The sequence below is a fragment of the Lolium rigidum genome, chromosome 1, assembly GCF_022539505.1.
Source record: "Lolium rigidum isolate FL_2022 chromosome 1, APGP_CSIRO_Lrig_0.1, whole genome shotgun sequence".
Taxonomy (NCBI): Eukaryota; Viridiplantae; Streptophyta; class Magnoliopsida; order Poales; family Poaceae; genus Lolium; species Lolium rigidum.
Genome location: NC_061508.1, coordinates 279,340,729 through 279,359,538, shown reverse-complemented (window position 1 = coordinate 279,359,538; position 18,810 = coordinate 279,340,729). Strand labels below are relative to the sequence as shown.

General features: G+C 45.4%; 1 protein-coding gene across 1 annotated transcript; it reads right to left on the bottom strand.

The window, feature by feature from the left end:
* Positions 1–7,037: 7,037 nt before the first annotated feature.
* Positions 7,038–10,700, bottom strand: LOC124683764 (probable methyltransferase PMT26). The gene is made up of 7 exons (XM_047218215.1): positions 9,675–10,700; positions 9,416–9,565; positions 8,578–8,959; positions 8,301–8,478; positions 7,949–8,221; positions 7,615–7,809; positions 7,038–7,495 (listed from the first exon to the last, which is right to left on the bottom strand). The coding sequence occupies exons 1-7, from the start codon at positions 10,410–10,412 to the stop codon at positions 7,285–7,287; spliced, it is 2,127 nt and encodes a 708-aa protein (XP_047074171.1). The 5' UTR covers positions 10,413–10,700; the 3' UTR covers positions 7,038–7,284.
* Positions 10,701–18,810: the final 8,110 nt, after the last annotated feature.

Here is an 18,810-nt window from a genome sequence, read left to right as displayed (position 1 = left end):
TTGGCCATGAACGCATGCACGTTCACGGTCGTTCCAACTCTAGCGCCGCATCTGCCAATGGATTCAGCATGGTTCACCAGGTAGTTGAAGTCGGTGGCGCGGAGCTTCCTGTTGCAGAAGGAGCACTTGTAAATGCCTCGAGCAAAGGGGCCATCGTAATGGTCGGACTGTAGCCTCCTGAGGACGTGACGAGTCTTGGTGTGGAAGGACTCGTCGCCGCTGTCGACGTCGCTGCTCTGCACACCTGTCACGTAGCACCAAAGATCGTGCAAAAAACACGGAGTCAATTGCAACGATGATGGAATAGAGAGTGAACAAAGATCATGCATGATAATATGGGCTCGAAAAAAAGAGGTAGCCTCAGTTACATTGGACACAATTATATCCAGGATTTGAGTCGATAAACCAAAGATCATGCACAACAAATTTGTACACACCAATTGTTTACTGACCAAACCCTAAATCAATTTGTGCCCAAATATTCATCATCATCGGCACAAATCTTAAACAAAAGCAAATCACAAACACTAATAACGCAAGATCTAACACAAAAGGAATGAACTAGGAACAGACGCACCCTAATAACGCAAGATCTAACACAAATGGATTGAACTAGGAACAGACGAACCCTAATAACGCTAGATCTAACACAAAAGGATTGAAATGAGATAAGAACAAGGGAGCAAAGGGTTACCTTAGGCTCGTCGTCGACGATGCTGGTGTCGTAGGGGTTCTCCGGCGCGACGTACGACACTGGTTCGTACGGGTTCCAAGCGACGGGGGTCTGAACGGAGGCCTGGACAGTGGCGGCGGCCGATGCGCCAGCGGCTGATGCGCCGGCTGCTACCCATGGGCGGGCACAGGCAATTTGTAATGGGTATTCAAAATCAAAAAAAAAGTCCAATGGTAAAACTGAAGGTTAAAAAATTGTGCAATACAACAGTGCAAACATAAAGATTGATGAACTGTTCAATATAAACAAAAAGGTTCACGAGTTTTTTTAAACGGCATCATCTCAAAATGGTACTCACTTGCTCTTAGTCGGTGTGTTCTTAGTTTATCACCAAAAATTTAGTACATCTGGATTCCAACGCCGGTCACTGAATTTCACTGAATTTCAGCCTGTGGTTCTCCAGCCGGCATCCGCTCGCTGGACTCTGCTAACGGCGTCGCTAGCTTTTTTTTTTGTATGTCGCCTCGCGTAGAATGAATCGTAGCTGTAATGGTATGGCCGGGAGAAGTAGATAACACTCGATCGGGAGAAGTAGAGAACGCTCGATCAGATCGAGCCAATCTGAGCTGGACTGTAGCCTCACGCACGGGAGCCTAGCTACTGATGCCGTTGGGCTACTGTTTTGGCCTAGATGACAGCTACACATAGGCCCGCCAGTGGTTGGAAACAGCGACAGGGGCCTGGATGGGGGCAGCGGCCGATGCGCTGGCGGCTGATGCGCCGACAATGGGCATCACATTCTTGTCCATCGCCGACGGTTTTCTTCAGGGTTTTTTCTTCGATTGTGGAGAAGATGATGGGACAGGAGAGGCGGTTGCAGTGAGAACGTGCGTCGAGGGAGAGAAAAAGGGCTCTATAAAGACGAAGGTGGCGTGTACCGCAACACGCGTCCGCTATGCATGGCTGCAGTGTGCACCGCGACACGAGTCTAACCCTGGGACGTTTGGTGTACTCAGTTATAACCTCGGGCCTTATACAGAAATTTTATCTGTACTCAGTTTTCCCCTCGAGTACTTAGACTGGCAAGTGCAATATACTCAATTTTACCCTCAAGTAGCTGGTCAACAGAGAGTCAACAAATGAGATTAACATATCTAATTGAGTCATTTCATGCGCAAAAAAATTCAAAAAAATAAAAACATAGTGGCACCTACTCATGGAGTCTTCCTACGCAACCTGCCATCTAGAAAACCTTAACAAACATATATAAATCAAGTCTTACCACAAATTGTCACTTCTCATAATCACTAGTGTAGCTATGAAGATGCATGGTTTTCCACTCAAACCCCTTTGCAAAACATCTTCCTCAAAAACATAGTTTGTCTAAATGATGTCATAATTGTCACACTCATGTATATTTGAATTGCAAATAATTTGATGTAGCCCAATATGAATTATATTGTACAAAACACGCATTTTTCACTTTGTAATTCTTTTGTTTGAATCCCTTAGTCTATTTACTATTTATGTGCCCTTGGATTCTTAGTACTACTCAGTTTTGCCCTCAAGTTCTGTCACAAATGCTCTCAGAAGCCCAAACTTATCCTGATCTGTTGAGCCGTTGTCACATGGATCGACTCCACGAACCGTTGATCAACTGATCTAACGGGCAGTATACCCCTCCCCGTCTCTTCGTGACCACCCCTCTCTCTCTCTTCGTGGCCACTCCTCTCTCTCTCTCTGTCGGTGGATGCATTATTGTCACCCCTCTAACAATTATCAACTATCTTTAGCTTTCCTTTTCTTTTAGGGAATATAGTTTGGGATATAATTTTGGTAATTTGAAACGGTCCAAAAGTGGTATAATTTTGGTATAAACATGAGGCATACATATTTGCGGATTTCAGTGAATGCATTATTGTCACCCCTCTAACAGTTATCAACTATCTTTCGCTTTCCTTTTCTTTTAGGGGATATAGTTTTGGTAATTTGAAACGGCCTAAAAGTGGTATAATTTTGGTATAAATATGATGCATACATATTTGCGGATTTCGGTGAATGCGTTATTGTCACCCCTCTAACAATTATCAACTATCTTTCGCTTTCCTTTTCTTTTAGGGGATATAGTTTTGGCATATTTGGGAGATTTCGGTGAATAGATTATTTGTCACCCCTCTAACAATTATCAACTTTCTTTAGCATTCCAATATAGTTGGTAATTTCGGTGAATGCACACACTAACTATGAAAACAACTACAAGTACATGTAACTGAATAATGGATTTGTAACAAGGTATCCCTTGTAACAACTTCTAGCGCCTGGTGAGCAATGATAAGAATCCGATCGCAATTATACAACAGAAGAAACAACTAGCCATCAGATTAGCTTGCTTCTTCAACTCGATCAGCTGCTTTAACTACTTGTTCATTTTCTTCAGTTCTCCCTTCACTTCCACCAGTCCTGCATTGGGAGCATTAGGCATAATCGGAACGGCTCCTCTCTCCGCCGCATTCTCTACAGCAAGTCCCCCCCCCTCTCCCAAATTGCGCTCCCCAATAGCGCCAATTGATTCCTGCAATTGAAGCCTCTGAACGTACACATCGATCCACTCGAAATGCCTGCATTTCTTCAGGATCTGAAAACAACAACGTGAACCCTAAATCCCAAATTCGAGGGAATAACAAGAAAATCAAGAGAAAACAGAGAAATTGGAGCGAGATCTAACCTTATCCCCCTCTCTATATGGCAAGCTCTCGCATGCAAGGAACTCACATCCACGGTTGCCGTTGTCGTCCGTCTTACAGATCGACCGCTTCAGAGGCTCCTGGCGTGGGCAGTCAGGGCATCTTGTCAAAGGCACGGGTCCATACTACGGCCATGAAGAACGGGAGGTCGAAGAGAAACTAGACATCACCTGCCTGCCGGAGAAGGGCTGCCGCTGGCGGAGAAGAAGAACAATGGGGCGCGGGGAAAGAAAGGGGAAGCAATGGCACGGGCACGAGCGCGGGAAAGAAAGGGGAAGCAATGGCACGGGCACGGGCGCGGGGCTGGCTCGGGCTCCCATTTTGCAACGGTCACCTGGGTAAGCTGTGGGTCCGGCGCACTAATGTGGACACGTTGTGGGTCCCACGATGATCTGGATAAGTGAATACGTGTCCACTGTGGGGCACCAACAGCGGCCCCACTTGCCAGCACCAACCAACGTCAACTAAACGGGAATCCTCCATCCGAGCTCCTTCTGCGGGTTTCAGACAAGGTCTTGGGAAAAACTGAGGAAAAAATAAGGAGCTGGGGAAAACTGAGTACAACTAAGGACCCGAGGGCACGAAAATAGAAATCCCTTTCTTTTTTAGGTAAAAAATTATGGTCCCATAAGTCAAGTGAAACGGAGGTAGCTCACCTCTGTGAAAACACTCAAACGTAGCCATTAAATCATCCTTTTATAAAGTCCCAACATGCTTGATAAAACTCCGCCGGGAATCCATCTGGGGCCTTATTTTTCTCCATTTGTGCCACTGCTTTTTTAACCTCATCCTTCGTGAAATCCGCAATTAAAATTTTACTTTCGTCGTCCGAGATTTGTTTGATGTCCTGATTTACTAATTCAACCAGAGTACAGGAACTCGGTTGTGGTGGTCCAAACAGATTCTTGTAATAATCAGATATGTATGTCTTTAAATTTCCTGACCCATAATGCTTCCTTCTTCTTGTTCTAACTGAAAAATCTTCTTTCTATGATGTTTACCATTTGCAATTAAGTGACAATATTTCGTATTATCCCCTCCTTCTTGGATATGTTTAACTTTAGCTCTTTGTAGCCACTTAGACTCCTCATCGTGGCGTAACTTAGCTAGATCATTGTTAGCCTTGTGCAAAATGGCTCTCGCCTCCTCATCTAGCGGAACTGTCTCCGCTTTACAAGCAAGGATATCAATTATGTGCGATAATCTATCCCGTTTGACTTTGTAATCCCCACTTAAATTTTGTGCCCATCCCTGGAGAAGTTGCCTAAGATGTCTTATCTTATTTTTCCATTTCTCCATAGCATTATCCCCACTTGAAATAGACGTTCATTCACGCTTGACTATGTCTAAGATACCATCCTTTTTGAACCAGGCGAGTTCAAAGGAGAACGTAGATCTATTGCCGCTAAATCTTGTTCCCCAGTATCTAGAATCAGAGGAGTATGATCCAAGCCGGACCGTCTTAGAGCCCTAACCATCACCAAAGGGAATTTCTGCTCTCATTCGATACTAGATAAAATTCTATCGACTTTTTTATGTGTAGGAGCCCAAGTAAATTGGCGTCCAGAGAGAGCTATCTCTCTGAGATCCAAAACTTTCAATTATCGCATTAAAAATGAAAAGCCAACGCTCATTAAAAGTATCCTTATTCTTGTCTTCCTTTCACCCGATGATATTAAAATCATCTCCAACAATCAGAGGCAAAGGTTCGTCTTCGCAAATCCTGACTAAACAGCTAGAAAATCAGGCTTCTGCTCATCTTGAGAAGCCCCATAAACAGCGACCAAAACCCATTTAAAATTATCGTGTTTAGAAGTAACGTAGAATTTGACACACCTTTCTCCGGTCACTATGTTTTGGACTGAGATTGTATCAGCGTTGATACCCACTAAGATACCACCTGGTCTCTCAATTGGAGGAACACAATACCATTGGAAGTCCAACCCTCCAGAAATATGATTCAAAAGAGGTGCAGAAATATTATCTATTCCAGATTCCGAAATAGCAAAAAAATCTAGTTTGAAATCCCTAATTGTCTCATTGATAAAAATATGCTTCGCTGAATCTCTAAAACCACCACTATTCCAAAAACCGTCTTTCATTTTATGTATGAATCAAACTACTTCTTGCTCAACCTAGTACTCCTACGTACAATTTTTGGCACTACTTTTTGTTTTCGTTTGTACACCCTAGTCACTTTGGGTTTAACAAAAGTAACAGTATCCTCCTCTTCGACATGTTGTTCCTCTCCTATTAAATCAAGTGACAAATCAGAAGCGTGACCAAAGATAGCATGCTGACCCTCCTCAACACTTTTTTCTTTTAAATTTTTGGCTAACATAACTAGCGTCCTCATATTATCTGTTTCCTTTATAATAATTTGTTTTCTAGAAAATACAAAGGACCTTTGTGTTTCATTTCATTGAAAAGGCCCAGGAGGCAGATTACAGGAAAAGGGTCAAAAAAATCAGTGCACGTCCCAGGTGGGAGGCTAGACTACTCTTAGCCCTTGTGCACCCGCCCGCGCCCAGAGCCTGCTTTCCTCCTTGATCCTAGTCACTAGGGAGTGGACAGATGGTTGAGCGCCTTCGAAGACGCAGTCATTTCTATGCTTCCAAGTCATCCAGGGCATCAGTAGGGTGGTGGTGGCCAATCCCTTGCGCATGGGGCTAGGGGTGTCGTGCTTTGCTTTGTGCCACCATTCCATGAGGGATTAATAGAGTCCTCAATTTGCCAAGGTGACTACGAAACACCCAACCTCACTGCCCGAGACATAACAGTATCATTTGACAAAGAAGCAAGCGCAAATTTGGAACAAGTACCTGAACTAGAAACCTTATTTTTTGCTTGGGTTAATAGCTGAGCACGCTCCATCCGCGGAGCATCAGCATTCGGTTGAGAACGAATTCTTGCACTCGATAGGACTTCCATCTCCTTATCTGAAATACCACCAAAAGCAACAATGTCCTCCTGGAATATCGCCCTCCAAGATAAACTCCTGTACCCGCGGCCTTAACATTTGTTCCGCCGTTAAGCATAACACTAGTATGCTTTGGAGACATAACCGATCCTCCTGATTGTGGAGATGAAAATGTATTCCCCACAAACCCATCTTCATGAGCAACCGCTCTGTGCCATAGTAGAAACCAAAGCTTTTGGTTCAAGCTTTTCTTTATTGAAAGCTCGTACACTACTAGCGGAAGCACAAATCAATCATGAATAAAACCTGAGAAAATACAATAGCAAAACAGAAACCCTAGTTCTCCACTAGTTACTCCAATTCTCATCCACAATTGTTTAGAGGCAGAAGAACTGAAGAACGTACCCAAATGTAGGGTGAAAAAATAACCTAGTTAACAAAGAGGGCAAAATCACCTTATTATCGCCATAAACTTTCTTCGATTCTTCTTCAGCATCTTCCTATTCTCATGACTTGTCTGACACTTGTTTCGGGCAGGGTAACCTTGTTACTTCAAATCCACATTGCCTGAAATTTTGGAATCGAAATCATTTGTGACTGCCTCAAACTTTGTAATCAAATCATTTCTGTTTCTTATTATGCTTCAAGAAACTGTTAATTGTTTCTCACATCTGAGATCAGTCAGCATTGGCGGCAAGCGTGGAAAAACAGTATATCTTATTATTAACACAAATAATGATCATGTATTACATAAACTACATACACTGCCTTGTCTTGCCTCCCCTGCTAATTCAAGATAAATGAATTGCTAGTAACAATATCATCATATGCTACCCTACAGATCAACTTTCTTCTACATAAGAACAATGTATACTCTGTCAAAAAAATCAATGTGTATATATATATATGTATATGCCAATGGATCGTGAGAGCTTTTTTAGCTTCAGTCAACTGGAAGAAGGGTTTGGTCGCCACATGGTCTTCTGCACAAATAGAAGGCCTTCCTTGTCCTGAGAGTACGACAACCGAACCTCCCAGTGCAGCGATTTGACAATTGACTCGACCTCGCTTATCGTCTCCATGTCATCCCTAACAATCAGCCTCCCTCCCGGCCTCGCTATACGATCCACCTCCACGATCACACCCAACAGTTCACACCTACAACATCAACATTTCAAGTCTTACTAAACCACCAAGATAATAAAATTTCCACATGCATACACTCATTCACGACACCTTTTGTGTTGCGTCAGTTTATCTTCTGTCAAGAATATTACCTCTTCTTAACCTTGGAGAAGATATGGTTCGCGTGCACAAGATCGTAGCTTCTCGGGTAGGTGCTAAACGACTCGCACCAGTCATGGTACAGTCCAAACAGCCCGCGCTCGTATATGATCGGGAGTGTGTCGGGTGAATCAATTGGAACTACGTTCATGACCCACACCTTCATGTTTCGCAAAGCCGCTGCAAACCTACATCAGCAAGCAGACGGCAGGAATTCATGGCATGTACTACATTACGATTGCCATGCAAGAAAACTGTAGACTGGGTGGCAGAATTTTCATTCTTTTCAATGCTAGAAGAGAACAACCATGTGATGTGTTTTCTTACCCTCCATATACAGCTTTCATGTCCATAACATTTCTGACAGCATTCCAATCAATACCAAAGCCTTCCATATAAGAATTGCGTATGACCCGCTTCCAGTGCTCGTAGTCTGCTTGAAAATCGTCTGGAGCAGGCTTTCCATACACTCCAGCCTCTGAGCTGTTCAACCAGTAAGGTGGTTTTTCCACCCTCAGTGGCCATTCTTCTGGCCACCGTGAACCACGGATGGCGGGGCCTGTGGGAAATTTATGGATACAAGACTGCAACGAAACATTCCTGAAGGGAAACCAGAAAATATGTTAAGTTATGAACAATATTTGGTGGCATCGTCAAAGATGTAAGTATATAACCTTACCAGACAGCATCAGGATTATCGTATTCTCCACACAGTGGAGGGTTCGCATCAGCAGATCTTGCGTCGTAGCAGCGGTTGTCCTTTGGTTTTTGGAAAATTGCTATGCCCTTTCGATTTATCCTCTCCTTTACTTTATTCACCAATTCCCAGCACATCGACCTTGTCAGAGCAGACATGGCTGGCAAAGCGCCAACAAATAAGATATTAGATAGGTTATTTGCCAGAACTTGGGAGCAACAAATGAAAGAAAAAAACAAGCAATCACCAATTAATTTACCTTCCCATATCTCGACATCCTCGGGTTTTTTCAGGTACACAGGAGTCGCAGACCACACAAAGTAACCACCAGGCCGTAACACTCTGTTCAATTCGAGCAAGAGCTTACCACCTTCAATATGCCATGGTACCCTACAGCGTGCACAATGAACAGCATCAAAGACCCCGCTAGGAAACGGGAGCCTTTTCGTGCCCATAACCGCCGATATGGCAGGGATTCCTCTCTCGAGAGCAAACTGCACCTGAGCCTCATGCTCATCTTTCGGTGCAAAGGACATGGTAAGAACATCTCTGTCAAACAGATATCCTCCAAAGCTCGCCACTCCGCAGCCCACGTCTAGAATTACACGGGTCCTTTTTCCCCATGCCACATCTTTCTTTGCCTGTGAACGCATGTCAAACAGAGAACCTCAGTGTTAACTACATTGTGTTCCCACATTGCATTCAGTCGCTGCAGATGCCGGGGCTATTCCATTCGGAAAAGATAAACTACATTGCATTCCTAAATCAAGTACACCATCCATTGCACAGGATGGTGGCTTTTCAACCTCCGTTCCAAAGAAAAAGAAGTACACCATCCTTTTTCATGAGGAACGGCTAACTGTATTCTGCTTGATTACAGCAATCATGTAGGCAAGCATAGTTATGCATAATTCATTTCTGAAAAAAAATTGCACACATCACCTATTCAAAATATCACTAGCATTATCTGACCATGATATGCTGACCGTAGCTTTTGTGTACAAATTATTGAATTAACTTTTTCAGAACGCAGAGACTCTGAACTTATCAGCTTGTCAGTATCAATATTGTAATGAATGGTAGCAGTCAAGTGTTACCTCCTGAATGAAATCGATGTAATGCAACGCGCCGTACTTGAACTGAGTCCCACCTCCCGGAAATACCAGATGCTCCCCGGAGATATTGACCCAGTTCTGATGGCCCTTGAATTCCACCAGCTGAGTATGGGGGACATTGCTGTACCATATCTGCAGCAACAAAACCCCAAGTGGGTAAACAAACCATGTCTGCAGCCAGCAGATAACTACAGACCTCATGCATCAAACACAGAGAATTTCTTCAGCGACCAACTAGAACCTGATCTCTGCTCTTGGGCCATCTTATCGGGCTCCGGTAGCCGTTCGGCAGAGGAACGAGGCACGTCGGCGGCTCCTCGGGGCAATGCCGCTCCCGGTGCTCATAGTGCTCATCGTGCTGCAGCTTCCTGATGAATTCCACGTTGTCGAGGCACGGGATGTAGTCGGCTCCGGCCTCGGTGTCGCAGAGCTTCCAATTGGCGCTCGCCGCTGCAGTTGACGCCACCGTGGTGGTATCTGGAATGTCCGACTTGGCGGCCTGCGTGCTCCATTGTGCCGGATCTGTTGCTGTCTCGTTGAGGAGCTCGGCCTGGCTTGCATCCGGGAACACCTCTGCGTCTCTTTTGGACTCTTGCTCCTGATCCACATCCGGCTTCTCCACATTGGGCTCTGTCACAACCTGTTCATCAGGCTGCTGATTTGTTCTCTCTAGCGGCTCCGCCACGGCGTCCTGTCTCACCGCAGGAGGCTCCTCCTGCTCATCGGCGCTTTTTTCTGAGTCGACGACGGGGGACACGTCGGGGGTCGTGTTCCCCTCCGTTCCAGCACCGGCGGGGGTTGGGGTGGGGCGGCGCCACAATGAGGCTGCCTGGAACGGAGAGAACTCGACGGGGGAGACGAGGGTGGAGGAGGCCATCCAGACCCCGACCAGGCAGAGCCCGACGAAGACGGCTACGATGGTGGCGGACAAGCAGGAGGAGCCCGACCGGACGTCGGCGCGCGTGTGGCCGAGCGCCATTGGCTCCTTATTGCATCAGGCAATCGAGAGATAGAAGAAGAAAAGCGCAATCAACAGAGGCAGGAGGAAGAAGATCTGGAGAGTTGTTGAACGAGTGACCCGAACTCAAAGATTACCAGGAAAATCGATTCAGAATTGGCAAGGAATCGAGCAGCAGGAGGAAGAATGGGAGAATCCGACAGAAAAGAAGGCTTCTTTTTTCGTTGCGAGCGATGGAATCGCGGATCCAGATTTCTTCGATGACCGGACGCGACCGGCCTCCCGCACAAACGCCGCTTGTCCAGCAGACCAACACCCACGTCGCCCGGCGCTCGCTGCTCAAAGAAAAGAAAAGTGAAAAACTAGAATAAATTTCATATTCCGCCTTTTATTTGTGCCAGGCGCCAGAGCCCAAAGGGAATGACCGTGTTGAGACAGGGTGGCACGAAGTTTAAATCTCAGGTTTAACATTTTCATGCTTGTAAAAACTGAATATTATTTAGTTGGATGCGTCATTTTTATTGACAGGCAGGTGTCTATGGTGACTTAATTTATCTTAAGACCCGCCGGATCATGTTTCATGGACTCGATTTCTCGGTGTGCTCATACGGGTAGGCTGTTTGCGTACGTTTGTACTATGTTTCGAAAAAGAAAAAGAAAAGGTCGCAAGAGGCCTCCCGCTTTTCGTCTAGCTTATGCAAAAGTAGAGTAAATGGACTCCATCAATGATATCGACTTAAAGCATGGTTGACTTAAAGCATGGTTAGTGAAAAGACCCGAACCACAACTCGTCTCATCTGCAACCCTAGTTGACACGGAAATTGTTGGATATGGTGCGCTAGAGGCAAATAATAAAGGGTGCTTGTTATTATATATCAACAGTTCATAATAGTTTCATGCCATGCTGTAACTGTATTAATCGGAAACATTGAGGCGGAAACATTGAGGCATGTATGGTATTCTAAACAAACCAGGGTCCCTACTAAGCATACACAAACTAGTTCATTGATGAGAATCGATAATCGAGGTTTCCGATCATGGACACACATGTCAGTGACAATTGAGACATATCATTCGGTGAATGATATGATGGACATACTCAATATATAAGTATTGCAACACGATCAAGTCACAATGTTCACCTTGCGATACTAACAAAATGTTATAACATAATCCTTAGATTGTGAGGCCATATCTAAACATATCACGGTGGCTGCTTAGGCATCATCAACCGCCACACCGTAACATGGTGGCCATAAAGGTGTTGCTCAAGTATTCCAAAGGGATGGGTTGAGGCGTATGTGTCAATAGAGGAATTTGTTCAACCGCGTGACGGAAGATACTTAGGGCCCACTCGGTGAGATTACATCCAAGTTGCAACGCCTGACTAGGTCATGAGGATGGAATCACATGGGAACGAGTTGAATAGCCTTGTCTGTAACGAGATCGAACTAGGTATGATTATACCAATGATCACATCTGGACAAGTCTAGTATCGAAGTAACAAAGGGAATAGGACTCGACATTTGCGGTTCAACGACTTTATATTCGTGGAGGACATAGGGATCATTAAGGTTCTCCAGAAGACGTAGGGTTCAATGAAAACTAAGATTGTTTTTGATTCATTAGAAACACCGGAGAATAGAGACGAGAGAACCGGAATGGGTTCGAGGAGAATCCGGAGGATGTTCGGAGTGGTTCGAGAGGTGTCTCGGATCATCATGAGTTAAATAATACTCCCTCCGTTCCTTTCTATAGTGCCTATAGATTTTTGAAATTTGTTTCATAATATAAGACTGTAGCTTGGCTTTTTTCAATTACCCCCTCCACCGGTCAACTCCCACACGACATGCATGAGAAAAAATCCATACAAAATAGGAAACAATTAATTGAGATTACCGATTCATGTCCCCAAGGATTGCTTAGATTTAGGAAGTAATGTTTTTATTTTCTAAATTAAACCTCGCTACACATATATGGAGAGTCAACCAGACAGATTTGTGGGATTTGTTATGGTAAGTTAGGAAGTTATTGATTTTCCTAATTTTAGTATGATCTCAAATCGTTCAGCCAGGAGGTCTTGTGTAAAAAACACTCTTGCGCTAATTTCCGTGCCAAAATACTATAAGCACTATAGAATGGAACGGAGGGAGTATGTATTATGTATAAATTAAATGAATTAATATTTAATTATATATTTAATAATAAAAGGTGCAGTACCTTAATGGGCCCCTCCCGGAGGGGAACCCATTAAGTGGCCGGCCACCACCCCCTCCCCCATGGGCTTATGGGGTGGCTAGGGTTTGAGGTAAGGGGGCTCATGGGCCCAAGTAGGCCCAGTCAGCCACCCCCTTAGGGCCTAGCCGGCCACCTCCTTCCCTCCCCACCTTTTTAAGTCCCACATTGCCTGGCCAAAGCCTCCACCTATCCCCTTCCCCTATATATAGTGGGGCATATGGAAGTAGGAGAACACACAATTAGGGTTGAGGAAAGGAGAACCCTCCTTCTTGTGACGGTAAAGCACACGTCCGTTGGGAACCCCAAGAGGAAGGTATGATGCGTACAGCGGCAAGTTTTTTCCTCAGTAAGAAACCAAGGTTATCGAACCAGTAGGAGTCAAGAAGCACGTTGAAGGTTGATGGCGGCGGAGTGTAGTGCGGCGCAACACCAGGGATTCCGGCGCCAACATGGAATCTGCACAACACAACCAAGATACTTTGCCCCAACTTAACAGTGAGGTTGTCAATCTCACCGGCTTGCTGTAACAAAGGATTAGATGTATAGTGTGGATGATGATGTTTGCAAAGAACAGTAGAACGAGTATTGCAGTAGATTGTATTCCATGTTAAGAATGGACCGGGGTCCACAGTTCACTAGTGGTGTCTCTCCCATAAGATAAATAGCATATTGGGTGAACAAATTACAGTTGGGCAATTGACAAATAAAGAGGGCATGACCATGCACATACATGTTATGATGAGTAGTGTGAAATTCAATTGGGCATTACGACAAAGTACATAGACCGCTATCCAGCATGCATCTATGCCTAAAAAGTCCACCTTTAGGTTATCATCCGAACCCCTTCCAGTATTAAGTTGCAAACAACAGACAATTGCATTAAGTATGGTGTGTAACGTAATCAACAAATATATCCTTAGACATAGCATTGATGTTTTATCCCTAGTGGCAACAGCACATCCACAACCTTAGAACTTTACGTCACTTGTCCCGGATTTAATGGAGGCATGAACCCACTATCGAGCATAAATACTCCCTCTTGGAGTTACAAGTAAAAACTTGGCCAGAGCCTCTACTAATAACGGAGAGCATGCAAGATCATAAACAACACATAGATGATAGATTGATAATCAACATAACATAGCATTCATTATTCATCGGATCCCAACAAACGCAACATGTAGCATTACAAATAGATGATCTTGATCATGTTAGGCAGCTCACAAGATCCAACAATGATAGCACAATTAGGAGAAGATGACCATCTAGCTACTGCTATGGGCCCATAGTCCAGGGGTGAACTACTCACACATCACTCCGGAGGCGACCATGGCGGTGAAGAGTCCTCCGGGAGATGATTCCCCTCTCCGGCAGGGTGCCGGAGGCGATCTCCTGAATCCCCTTGTACGGATCGTAGCGAACAAGAGGGGGGGTGAATGGAGCTACGGCAATTTTTAGTCTTTTTCAATTTTTATGCAACGGAAGGTAAAGGTGTGACTTTTAGCAATGGGGTGGTCCTACAATGAAGCAAGAGCATGTGCAACAAGTAAAGGAATCAACAAGATAGTAAAAGTAAGGAGCGAGACAACCGGGAGGGCGCGAGGCGAGTCGAGGTTTGTTTCCCGCAGTTCCCTCCACTAAAGGAGGTACGTCTGCGTTGAGGAGGTGCTAGTCTCACACAAGAGACTAGGCGGCCACACCACGAAGGAAGGCCTCACCCTCTTCCTCGAGAGAGCTCCACGGAGGTTCTCTCCCTCTTCCACTAAGGCACCGGTCGAGGCGGTGATTCCTTCACAAGGTTGGGGCGAGCTCCACACACACAAGGATGCTCCCAACACCCTATGGAGCTAGTACATCACCAAGCTAGACTCCATAGCTGCTCATCTCCAATGCTCCACCATAGGAACCCATCACCAATGCTCCACCATAGGAACTCCTCCAATGCTCCACCAAGAAACTCTCCAAGGCTCCACCAAGAAACTCTCCAAGGCTCCACCAAAGGAACTCCCCAATGCTCCACCAAAGGAACTCTTCTCCAAGATCCACCAAAGGAACCCTACCACCAAGATCCACTAAGGAATAGCTAGTATTTGTGAAATCTCTCTTGGTAGAACTATAGATCGGGGTCTCCTCCACCTATCCTCAAAATTAGGGCAAGATTGGTTGGAGGGGGAAGGAGATCCTCAAGGATTAAGCTCAGCAACAATGGAGGAGAGAGAAGGGGAAGAGATAAAATCGGGTGGGGAAGAAGGGGCCCTTAAATAGGTTCCTCCAAATCCAACCGTTATACCCAGTTTTGGCCTAAGCGGTACTACCGCTTTGGTGTAAGCGGTACTACCGCTCTGAGTTCAAAATCGACCCAGATCTGGTCAAAGGACACAGAGCGGTACTACCGCACGAGGTACCGCTCGTGGTACCGCAATAGGGTCCAGACCTTACTGGACTCGAAGCGGTACCAGAGCGGTACCAGGGCGGTACTGCCGTAACGCGTTACGGTACCTCGAGCGGTACCGTGAGCGGTACTACCGCTCGTGAGCGGTACTACCGCCCCAGGTACTGCAGGGGTACCGCAACTTGTTCTGGGGGACAAATTCACAGCAGAACTCAGAGCGGTACCGAGGGCGGTACCTATAGGGGTAGCGGTACTACCGCTATAGGTACCGGTAGTACCGGCCTGGCTAAAACTGGTTTTCTTCCCTTTTTCTCTCCAACTTTGTTACCTCGAACTAAACGCACACAAAACCGGAAAATCTATCAACTACGCTTCAGTCTTCTGATCTTGACGCGTCCGGCGAGGTCACCGTGTACTTGCAAATCTAACAATGATACTCAAGGCACACGGTGAGATTACTCAAGTGTTGTCATCAAACACACAAAACTTAGGGTATGAATTTTGCTCTTACAATCTCCCCCTTTTTGGTGTTTGATGACAACACAAGAGTTGACAATAACATATGATATTATGATGAGAACATTAGATTTGCAAAAACTAGACGGAGCTCCCCTACACATGTGCATATCGTGAATATGTATTTGAATACAAATACACATGTTATAGAGACATCACTCCCCCTAGTTTTTACAAACCAAGCACATATGCAACATAGATAGATGACATGTTCAAGAGGCATATGCACAATATGGAGGCAACATGAGATCATATACGGAGATTTGGGTGAAGTTATCATACCATAGCCTTGAGAATACCCAAACTCACAAAAGGATGCCTCCATAGGGTTGTTGATGTAGCCATAAGACAAGATAAGCAACTAGAACCAAATGGCTACAACCAACGAAGGTCTCCATCCACCTAGGAACTTCTCCCCCTTTGGCATCGGAACACCAAAAAGGAGGGTAACTAGAGAGATGGAGAAAAAGAACATACACCCAAGCTTGCAAAAATCACGAGCAAACAAGCTTGAATGAGGTTCTTAAAACAAGAAGAAGAAAGCAAAGAAGAAAGACAAAATAAGGTCACGAAGAACCGAAAAACCCTCAAGGAGGGGGTGTTGGTGGCCGAAGCCACCGTGTAAGAGTATAGTAGTTGTGAGGTCGCGTAGATGTATCTAGGACTCACGGACTACAACTCAACATGAAGCTCATAAGTCACTTAATTGACAAATAGCAAATGTTTTGGATTTCTTTATGCATTATGGGGGGAGTGATAGCTCAATGAATTTAAACTGCACTCCCCCTATGTCCATGCGTGCCTTTCAACTAGATATGACGGTAAGATTGGTATGTGCGCATGACGGTCAAGCAAAGTTCGACGGATCAATGATATTTAGCTCATGCCTCAACTCAATAAAGCGCTTCTCATCCAAGGGCTTCGTGAAGATGTCCGCCAATTGCTCCTTGGTGCCAATATAGGATAGTACAATATCTCCGCGAGCAATGTGGTCCCGGATGAAGTGGTTCCGTATCTCGATGTGCTTCGTCTTGCCATGAAGAACCGGATTGTAGGCGATCTTGATTGCGCTCTCATTGTCACACAAAAGAGGCACCTTGCTATACTCGAGTCCATAGTCCCGCAAGGTTTGCCTCATCCATAAGATTTGAGCACAACTACTCGCCGCGGCAATATACTCGGCTTCCGCGGTGGAGACAGAGACACAATTTTGCTTCTTCGAGGACCAACACACCAAAGATCTTCCAAGAAAGTGACATGCTCTGGAGGTAGACTTCCTATCAATCTTGTCGCCCGCCCAATCGGAGTCGGTGAAACCAACCAATGCGAAGTCCGTGTCCCTTGGGTACCATAGTCCGAAGTGTGGGGTATCAACTAAATATCGAAAGATCCTCCTGACCGCCACAAGGTGGCTTTCCTTCGGACTTGCTTGAAACCGTGCACACATACCAACGCTCAACATGATATCCGGGCGAGAGGCACAAAGGTAGAGAAGCGAACCTATCATCGAACGGTAGAGCTTGGTATCCACCGCCTTGCCGCCTTCGTCAAGAGTGAGTTGACACTTGAGTTGCATCGGAGTTCCGATCCCCTTGGCGTCCTTCATATCAAAGCGCTTGAGCATGTCTTGGAGGTACTTTGCTTGATTGATGAAGGTGCCTTGTCGCATTTGCTTGATCTCGAACCCGAGGAAGTACTTGAGTTCACCCATCATTGACATCTCAAACCTATTTGTCATCAACATAGCAAACTCATCGTTGAATTTTGTGTTAGTAGAGCCAAATATGATGTCATCTACATAGAGTTGTCATACGAAAAGCTCCCCATTGACCTTCTTAGTAAAAAGAGTGGGATCAATTTTCCCCACTTGGAAACCACGGTCTTCAAGCAACTCCTTGAGATGCTCATACCAAGCTCTAGGAGCTTGTTTGAGACCATATAGGGCCTTTTTGAGCTTGAAGACATGGTCCGGAAAATGGGGGTCCTCGAACCCCGGGGGTTGCTTCACATACACTTCCTCATGTAGAGGACTATTAAGAAAAGCGCTCTTAACATCCATTTGTTGCAACTTAAAGCCATGATGTGAGGCAAAGGCCAAAAGGATACGGATGGACTCGAGCCTTGCAACGGGTGCAAAGGTTTCACCAAAGTCCATGCCTTCGACTTGAGAATAGCCTTGTGCCACCAATCTTGCTTTGTTGCGGATGACCGTGCCACTTTCATCTTGCTTGTTCTTGAAGATCCACTTGGTGCCGATAACATTGCGGCGGTGATCGGGTCGCTTCATGAGAGTCCATACATCATTCCTCTTGAAGTTGTTGAGTTCCTCTTGCATAGCATTCAACCAATCGGGATCTTTTAGAGCATCATCAACTTTGAGTGGTTCCACCCTAGAGACAAAGGCATGGTGCGCACAAAAGTTTGCAAGTTGCCTCCGAGTGGTGACATTTCTCTTGATATCACCAATGATGTTTTGCAAGGAATGAGACTTGAGACGCAAGTGTCTTGTAGTAGGATCTTCACGGCGAGTGTCGGCTTGAGGAGATGGTTCTTGAGAGTCCTCTTGGCCTTCATCACGGTTTAGGTCCTCGCCTTGACCTCCATTGTCGTTGAAATAGGCAACCTTGTCATGAGATCCGGACGGCTCGGGGGAATAGGGAGTATCATTGTCCATGAAGATTGTCCCCGAACCACTCGGAGAGGAACTTGAAGCTTGACCTTGGTCACTTGATGTTGGGTGTTGAAGTAGACGAGCTTGCGGTGTATGTTGTTCTTGAGTTTGTTGAGGTGAACTTGGACTTGATTATTGTTGTAGATGTCGAGGTTGATCTTGAGGTTGAGGTTGAACTTGAGGTTGTTGTAGAGGTTGGCTTGCATTTGTTAGATCAACGAAAGAAGCTTGGCCTTGTGGTGTAGATGGCTCCACTTGGGTGGAACTTGGTCCTTCCCCGGTACTCATAGAAGGTAGCGTTTGAGGTAGGCGGATGCCCACACCCATCCTTCCTATGGTATCCAGGGGAATTGCATCTCCTTTCTCACAAGAAGCACTTCGCTCCTCCAAAGATCTATCATCTTCATCGAATGTCACATCACAAGATTCTACAACGCGTCCACTTGACTTGTTGAAGACTCTATAGGCGTGAGAATCCGTAGCATAGCCAACGAAAATTCCTTCTTGAGCTCTTGAATCAAACTTGGATAGGCGCGTGTCCTTGACAAGTATGTAGCATTTGCATCCGAAGACCTTGAAGTATGACACATTAGGCTTGTTGC

Coding starts and splice junctions, on each gene's coding strand:
- LOC124683764 (XM_047218215.1), bottom strand. CDS start 10,412: ATGGCGCTCGGCCACACGCGCGCCGACGTCCGGTCGGGCTCCTCCTGC. Junction 9,566..9,674: donor GGCCCAAGAGCAGAGATCAG/GTTCTAGTTGGT, acceptor TTGTTGCTGCAG/ATATGGTACAGCAATGTCCC. Junction 7,496..7,614: donor TTCTCCAAGGTTAAGAAGAG/GTAATATTCTTG, acceptor TTGATGTTGTAG/GTGTGAACTGTTGGGTGTGA.